The 9144-nt window shown below is 36.8% G+C and overlaps 1 protein-coding gene across 1 annotated transcript; it reads left to right on the top strand.

The window, feature by feature from the left end:
• Positions 1-871: 871 nt before the first annotated feature.
• Positions 872-7954, top strand: LOC121263870 (pentatricopeptide repeat-containing protein At5g65560). The gene is made up of 3 exons (XM_041166953.1): positions 872-4052; positions 5817-5938; positions 7861-7954. Exon 1 carries the CDS (start codon positions 990-992, stop codon positions 3762-3764), a length of 2775 nt encoding a protein of 924 aa, XP_041022887.1. The 5' UTR covers positions 872-989; the 3' UTR covers positions 3765-4052; positions 5817-5938; positions 7861-7954.
• Positions 7955-9144: the final 1190 nt, after the last annotated feature.

Genomic DNA, 9144 nt, shown 5'->3' with positions numbered 1-9144 from the left:
TTGGTTTATATTTGGGCACAAATTCTAAAATCCTTACTCGGGTTGAAAGAAACTTAATAGTGTGAAAGTTTTTGAGTATATTCTTCCCAAACAGTAATGATAAAATTAGCATTCAAGCAAATCTGGGTGTGTGGGGCAGGGGAATGAGGTTTTTTGGATTCAAATTTTTGTGTATAAAAGTAAAACAATTAAATGAGGGATCTTGACTGGTTGTGTGGTAGGGGCCATTTGAAAATGCTAGATGCTTTGCATAGGAAATGGATTACAGCGATGGAGAACTGCAGTTTCAAAGGTTCACGAGTCGGAAATTGTTTGAAGTATCTGTGTGTGAAGAGTTTTCTTTTTCTTTTTCATCTTTATTTGCTTTTTCCTTCTTTTATTTAGTTTTTTTTATTTTTTTAATACACGCTAATATGGCATCCCTACGCCGCTCTCCTGTGCAAAGTCTTTTGTACATAGCGGGATTGTTATGGAATATTGTATGACACAAAGACAAGATCAAAGGAGAGTAATAAGAAAGAAGTTAAGTTAAAAAAAATTGCATTTTATTTTATTTTTACTTTGGCTCGCTTGGTTATATAAATGAAATGTGACCGTATCAAAAATTTGTAAATAGTAATAAAAGAATTTGTAAATAATAATAAAATAATTTAAATTAAGATGCTCATAAGATTTTAAGAAAAGAGAAAAAAAATATAATTAAAATATAATTTCTTAATATTTTTTTGTTGCTGTGAGATTTAAAAAAATTATTATTATTTTTTATATTTTATTTAAAAATTTAAAAAAATTATAATAATTAAATAAAAATTAAAAAATATTTATATTTAAATTATGTAAGACCTTGAGAAAATGTAGATGAAATGATTTGTAAAGATTGGAGACACCGGGCCTTAGTTTTGAATGTGAATTGGGAAGCGAGACGCGGCTGGCATGGTTCTCTAGACTTACTTTTACCTCCTCTCAGCCTCGGTCTCAGCCACCTCTCGATGCATCGGCAATCAACCCTTGGAATATTCATGAATGGGTTCCTCACCGCCTTCCGGTGCCCAAAGATGAGAGATCCGACGGCCATTATCAACCCCAAACCAGAGACCCTCCTCTTTATCCTCAAATCCTTCTCTTCCGTCGTCTCTCTTCCCCTCGACCACCTCCACGACCCACACGATCTCCCCTCTCAGCTTTTCTCCATCCTCTCTCGCCCCAATTGGCAGAAACACCCCTCCCTCAAGAAACTTATCCCTTCCATATCCCCCTTCCATGTATCCTCCCTCCTCTCCCTCGACCTCGATCCCCATACCGCCCTGGGGTTCTTCTATTGGATTGCCGAGAAGAATCCCGGCTTCAATCACAATGTTCACTCCCATTCTTCCCTGCTGAACATTCTCTTGCGTTACGGTTTTCTCGGTCCCGCCGAGAAGATTCGGATTTCCATGATCAAGTCCTGCCAATCGGTCGATGATGCTTATTTTGTGTTGGACGTCCTGCGGATAATGAATCGAGAGAAAGGTGATTTTCAATTTAAGCTTACCCTTAAGAGCTATAATATGCTGTTAATTTCGTTGTCTAAGTTCCTCATGATCGAGGAAATGAAGCGTGTGTATTTAGAGATGTTGGAGGATTTGATATCTCCAAATATATTTACGTTCAATACAATGGTTAATGGGCATTGTAAATTAGGGAATGTGGCTGAGGCTGGGTTGTACGTGAATAAGATAGTGCAAGCGGGGTTGAGTCCAGATACTTTTACATACACTTCGTTGATATTGGGGCATTGTAGGAATAAGGATGTAGACAGTGCTTATAGTGTATTTAAGCTTATGCCGCAAAAGGGTTGTAAGAGAAATGAGGTTTCATATACTAATTTGATCCACGGACTTTGTGAAGCTGCACGTGTTGATGAGGCTCTTAAGTTGTTTTTCCAAATGGGTGAGGATAATTGTCGCCCAACCGTTCGGACTTACACAGTTATCATATGTGCATTGTGTGGATTGGGTAGGAAAGTAGAAGCCTTGAAGTTTTTTGAGGAGATGACGGAGAAAGGTTGTGAGCCAAATGTTCATACTTATACTGTTCTAATTGATAACATGTGTAAGGAACATAGGCTTGATGAGGCAAGAAAAATGTTAAATGGGATGTTGGAGAAACGGTTGGTTCCAACTGTGGTCACATACAATGCGTTGATTAATGGTTTTTGCAAGGAGGGAATGACTCAAGATGCATTAGAAATTTTGGGTTTGATGGAGTCAAGTAAGTGTAGTCCAAATGCTCGCACATATAATGAGTTGATATATGGATTTTGTAAGAAGAAAAATGTGCACAAGGCAATGGCATTGCTTCATAAGATGATAGAGCTTAAGCTTTCACCAAACCTGATTACATATAACTCCTTAATCTATGGGCAGTGTAGCGCAGGTCAATTAGATACTGCATTTAGGTTGCTTTGTTTGATGATTGAAAATGGTTTAGTTCCTGATGAGTGGACTTATAGTGTTTTCATAGACACTCTTTGTAAAAGAGGGAGGGTAGAAGAAGCGCGTGCCCTCTTTGACTCCTCTGAGGGGAAGAAAATAAAGCCAAATGAAGTGATATATACCGCTTTGATTGATGGGTACTACAAGGTTGGGAGAATAGATGATGCTCAATCTCTTCTCAATAGAATGCGTACTGAGAACTGTTTGCCAAACTCAGCCACTTACAATGTCTTGATAGATGGTTTGTGCAAAGAGAAAAAAATAAAGGAAGCATTGTTGCTGGTGGATGAGATGTCAAAGATGGAGGTGAAGCCCACTGTTGTAACTTACACAATTCTCATTGAAGTAATGTTGAATGAAGGTGACTTTGATCATGCTCATAGGGTTTTCAATCATATGGTGTCATTGGGATATCAGCCTGATGTATTTACTTACACTGCATTTATTCATGCATATTGCAACCAAGGGAGATTGAAAGAAGCAGAGGATGTGATGGCCAAGATGAATGAAGAAAAAATATTCCCAGATTCACTAACATATACACTGCTACTAGATGCATATGGACATATGGGATTAATGCATAGTGCACTTAATGTTCTAAAGCGCATGTTTGATGCCGGTTGTGAGCCATCACATTATACCTATTCCTATTTAATCAAGCATCTCTCAAATGAACGGCGGATAAATGAAAATAGCAATTCTGTGGGACCTGATTTGGTCTCAAGCACTAAACCAACCAATATTGCAGATGTTTGGAAAATAATGGAATTTGAAAATGCTTTGGATCTCTTTGAGAAAATGGCTGAACGGGGTTGTGAGCCCAATGTTAACACCTATGCCAAGCTCATTAAAGGACTTTGCAAAGTTAGGCGCTTAGAAGTAGCAGAACAATTATTTAATCATATGCGAGAAAGAGGATTGTTTCCTTCTGAAGATATCTATAACTCAATTCTTAATTGTTGCTGTGTGTTGGGAATATTTGGGAAAGCTGTAGGATTCGTGGATACAATGGTTGGGCTTGGTCATTTACCACATTTAGAGTCATACAGGATGCTTGTTTGTGGGCTGTATGAGGAAGGAAACAAAGAGAAGGCTGAAACAGTATTTTCTAATATGCTTCACTGTGGGTATAATCACGATGAAGTAGCTTGGAAACTTCTTATTGATGGTTTACTTCAGAGGGGCCTGGTTAATAGGTGCTCAGAGCTGTTTGAAATCATGGAAAAAAAGGGTTTTCAGGTTCATTCTCATACATATTCGATGTTGATCGAGGGACTTGATAGAACGTAAGCTATTGCTTCTCGGTATAGTATCCATTGAAATGGTGATTTTTATGTTGAAGGGGGGCCTTTCCCATTGTTCTCTTCTTTGATGATGGAGGCTAATAATATATTGGTGGAACACCACATTCTTTAGACAATATTTCAAAATGAACGAGTGTTATATTGTTCTACCTGAGGAATTCATGTTAGGTTGACAGTAATAGAGCAGCTGCATTCTGAGAGAGAAATTGGGATGTTTCATCGGCTGGCTGTAGCAATAGCACCACATGAGGCACAGACAATTAAAGATCAGGAGGTAAGTGACTATCTGTTGATTTTTAAATCCTTTGTTTCTTGTCCCGGTACTTATGCTTTTATTTCACTTATAGGAAAAACTTATGCTTTATTTCTATTTGATTTTTTTATTAGAGCTACTTTATTTGGAATCTGAGTTGGAATTGGGAAAAAAGAATGAGTTCTCATATTCTAATGGCTTGAAGTAGTACTTCTTGAATTTGATGCATAATGTTTGACTGGCTCATATGTTGGCTTATTTTAAAGTTCCGAGATCCTTGCTTTATGGTTGATTGATGTGAATTCATTCTGATATCCATATTCTTGCTGGCATGATCAGAAGGTAACTTGATTAGCTTTAGTTTTCTCATGATTTACTTTTGAAAGCCATAAGTTACATTTGGTGGGATGCTGTTTGGAAGGCTTGTTGCTTGCACCTTTAAACCTAAACAGTTGAACTATTAATTGTTGTGACTGGTTATATTAATTGCAAGCAGTTATAAGCACATATGTTAGACAATCAGATGAAAATGGTTATAAGCACCTCTCATCTTGCAATGTATAAAATTTTATGCCATGAACATCAGCAGCACATAATAAATTCTAACCATATTCTTCAAGTTCTTCATTGACATAGATTCACGTTTTATCATCTGTTGGGTTATAGCCTTGAAGTTGATTATAGTTTATTGTTTGACGTGTTCCTAAAATGACGAAAAAAAAAAAAAAAAAAGGTTGAACCACTAAGATGATTATCCTTTTTGTAACTGTCTCCCTGATAATGTTCTCCCCTTGAGTAATCTGGAAAACGTTATTGCAAATACAGTAAAATCCACCTTGTACCAGGGAGTTTGGTGTGTGCAACACCACCATTCCAATAATATGCACCGCCCTTGTATAGTTTGAAACTCCAGTAAACACATAATTGAAATCAATTAAAGGACATTGCAGAGAATGGTGGACTTGAGAAGTGGTGCGTGCCATGGTCGAGTTTAGTCACCTTAACTAAATTATTGCTCCTTAGAAAATGAAAAAATATAAATAATTAAATGGGCCTTAAAACGGTAATAAATTGACCAATGAGCTCTAGCACAAATTTCTTGTTTTTTATAAGAACAAGTTGAAGAGTATATCTGTGAGTTCAAAACCGACAAAGCATGAGTGCAACAAAAAGAAAAAAAATAGAATATGTTGTAAATAATGTAATGCCCTAGATCACACATTGGATATATGAATTATGATATCTTTATATTAAATCTCACATTGGTCCTTGGAACTGGACTTTATTATGATTTCAATGAGCTCCAATAGTGACTTAGATTAGTCCTTTTAGAGTATAAATGTTGTTGGGGCTATTGCTTCCCTTTGATCGCTACAGACAAGCAAAGCATTGAAGCAACCATGCATTTCCAATTGCTAAGGCGGTTCCAGTTTATTGAATTGTGCCATGATCTTTTACCCTTTTTTCTTGGAAATGCACACCCCTTTCATTGGAATATGATACTCAAGGCAAATCTCTAACAACTGTGCACCCCTTTCTTGAATTGTGCCGTGATCTTTTAGACCCTTTTTTACCTTGCAATTCTCTTTTTCCCCCTTGTAAAATCACAGATAGTTGGGTCAGTTCTTTCTTTTATCTTTATATTTTTTTGTTGATTTTACTTTTCTCAAGGAAAGAAAGAAGGGTATGTCCCTTGGAATATATGTATGGAACGGATGATTGTCTTAATGATTAGTTTCTGTTTGTCTTTAACCTTTTTGATCACTTTCATTTATCACTTTACAGGAATTAAGAATTTTGCCGATCCTTGAGCACATGGTGCTCTAGTCTTCCATCTCTGGGACTAAATGAAAGGACTTTCACGTGCATATATGTGAAGCTAACCAATGCAAATACAGATGACTGAGGTAAAGGAACATATTTGCGTGCATAAATTTGTCTATTTCCATGAGAGATGTTCAAACTGGCCTTTTGCTCTCATGTTTGATGTGCCAGTTTGCACCATTTTAATTTGTTATATTAAGTAGTCTTTAATGGGCTGAACTAAGCGTTGGTTTTACCTGATTCTGTTCCTTTTGGTTGGTACTGAAAGCATATCTTTGAAATGAAATCAAATGCATTCCTTTTTATCGAATTGCATGGGGCGCCGTTAGAGAATCATTGTGGAAAAATGAGAAATAGAACTGATCTTGAGAGGTTCCAATTCTTCAAGCTTAGCCCCTTTAGAGGTATAAGAACAAGGATCTGAATTAATTTTCCTATTCAAATTGTACCGGTGAACTCAGAAGTTATAATTTTTTTAACTTGGAGATTGATGTATATTAACGTGTGGTACATCAGTTAATTCTAGTTGTCTATTAGGTGAGGGAATAATTCAGACCTGTAATCTTTTTTCTGCCCTGTTCTTGATAGATAAAAATGGAGACAGATGAACGACATCATTTTGCTTTCGAAATCAACTTCTTTTGGGAAAATCTCAAAGAAACACTTCGTGTTTTGGTTGCAAGTGAATCCGTGATAGTGTTGTAAGGTCCAAGGGCTTTTATATGATTAGGGCTGTGGCCCAACAACAGCATTATTTTTTTTCTCTTTTGCAGTATAAATGAAAGTAAAAATATTTCTGTTAGTAATTTAGAGAGAGAGCTGATTGGAAAAATGGGAGACATGGAGTTTTTTCACGGACCAAGTACAAGATAGTTGCTTATTTTTTCCTTTTTTTTTTATTTAATGATGAGTCAAACGTATTATCAACTTTTTTCTCTTTACTCGTTTTGCATCTTAGGGTTATGGCAGGCTTGTCCTTGATTAGGTAAGAAGGCATTACTGTTGACCCAAAAGATCCCACCTTGCTTCTTATCTATATTTTTATAAGTGTAGTGAAATACGATGAAAATTAGTGAATCTTTTTTTCATTGCAATAAGGTGATGCTTCTGTCAAGGTTTAATCATGTGGGTTAAAAATTACATCTGATGATCCTTTAACTTGTCCAATTTATTATTGGAAGATCTCTCAGGTAAGTTTGAATTGCAATGTATTTACCGAGGATTTGCATGGACTTCTGATTCTGGATCTCACCTTGTGGGGTTGCAGTTACAATATCTAAAGATTATTTTTATTTGTGTGTAATTTAAATTAAGATTGAGAATGAGGTGCCGATGCACTTGCTTGCAAGATTTGTCTTTCCTTCTCTTTCTGATATGAAAATACTAATGTTGCGACCAATTTAGTAATCAACCAGAGTGCATTTACATGCTTTCAGGTTCTGAAGGGGCATATACAATGTAGATTTAGTTTGTGAATGAGCGAGATTCAGATGCATTTGCTTGCAATATTTATCTTTCCTCTTTTTTAAGCTCAGAATTTCTAGCACCATGACTACTAAGTCTTCGTTTGGATGCTGAGGTACTTGAATGTAAATAGGTTGCGATTTGTGTTTGAATGTATGAAATAGGTTGAGATGAGTTTAACTTTTTTATTGGAAGTTGAAAAAGTAGTGGATTCCATGAATGATTGGTTTGAGATGAGTTGAACTCACTCTTAACAACGAAACAAAACATTAGTTTAAAAATTAAGGAGGTTTAGATAATGAGTTGAGATGAGAATAAAGTTAAAAATTGAATAAAATATTATTAGAATATTATTTTTATTTTGAAATTTGAAAAAGTGGAATTATTTATAGTATGAAAAAGTTGTAATGATTAGATGAGATGTGATGATTTGAAATGATTTCTGAATCTAAAAAGTTAGTCCATTTCAGCTTCCCCCATGCTTTTGTAGCCACTTCAAAGATTTTCCACGGCACATTAATTATATTTTCCTTCCTGGCAGGCCATATATTACGGGAAAGGATGAAAAGAGCAGAAAGAGTTGATAGCATTTCTGCCATAACTGTTCAATTAGCAATGGGGCAACAGCATTGAACTTACAGTCCCTCTTTAGACAGGTCAATCCTACATGGAGACTTTATCGGAGACCACTAATAAGGGGACACATCAGCTGAGTACATGAAACACGACTAAACTTGGTCACACCGAAGCGCCTATACCCTTTATAGAATACCCAGCTCGCGGAACAGATTTCATTTCTTCCCCTTTTCATAAACCCAGCCGCACGATTTATCGGAACTGAAATTGCCTACTCTAGACTGGCGAACCCATACCGTCGCACCCACGGTCGCAGACCGGCGCAGCCACAGTCGGGTTACTAATACTCGGGTTCCCTGTCTGTGTTAAATCTCTAATTGTTGTTGTTAATTCAAAGAATTTGAAAGGTCGGATATATATGCATTTTTGTTCTAGACAGTCTATTGTTTCCTCAGAAATTTCTCTAAATCGAGAAGTAGACCTGTCTAGATGATGAATGAATCAGTGGAAGCAAAAAGAAAGAAACTACACCTCATTTTCAAAAGCAAACGATCTTAAGCTTCGTTTTCTCTTCTCTTCCTTCATATCCATCGAAACCAAACTGCAGAAAATCTTTTGGTTTAACTTGACTTGGTTATTTTTTGCAAATTTTTGGTATTATAGGTGAGAGAGGGAACTTACAGCAATGTGTATAAAGCTCGAGATAGAGACACCAAAACGATTGTTGTTCTAAAGAAAGTTCGTTTTGACACGACTGAACTTGAGTGTTAAATTCATGGCGCGAGATAATGATATTGCAGCAGCTCGATCATCCCAACATAATAAAACTAGAAGGATTAGCTACTTCAAGACTACAATACAGTCTGTATCTGGTTTTTTATTTCATGCAGACAGATTTGGCAACAATCATCTCTCGTCCTGAGAGAGAGAGAGAGAGGAGGGCGTGGGGAGGGGGGCTGGAGATGACCCCTGATAATTTGATTTTCCTCTGCAAAGCACCCCACCGGGTTGAACATGTATCCCCTACGTGGCCCACATCCATTGTCTGCCGTTGTTCTCCAAATAACGGATAAACCTGTTTGAATTTATTCTCTTGAACTTATTAATACTCGCATGAGTGCCAAAGGAAGTTCAATGTTATCTCACAACTCTAATCGATGTTGTACGATTTGAGGCTAGTTGTGAAGATTCCAGTCATTTACTCTGTGTTGTCAATCAAACTGGCTACAAACGGGGGGGGGGGGGGGGG

Source organism: Juglans microcarpa x Juglans regia, chromosome 4S, assembly GCF_004785595.1.
Source record: "Juglans microcarpa x Juglans regia isolate MS1-56 chromosome 4S, Jm3101_v1.0, whole genome shotgun sequence".
In the NCBI taxonomy this organism is placed as follows: domain Eukaryota; kingdom Viridiplantae; phylum Streptophyta; class Magnoliopsida; order Fagales; family Juglandaceae; genus Juglans; species Juglans microcarpa x Juglans regia.
The sequence above is the reverse complement of the archived record's forward strand: the minus strand, read 5'-3'. Positions and strand labels throughout refer to the sequence as shown.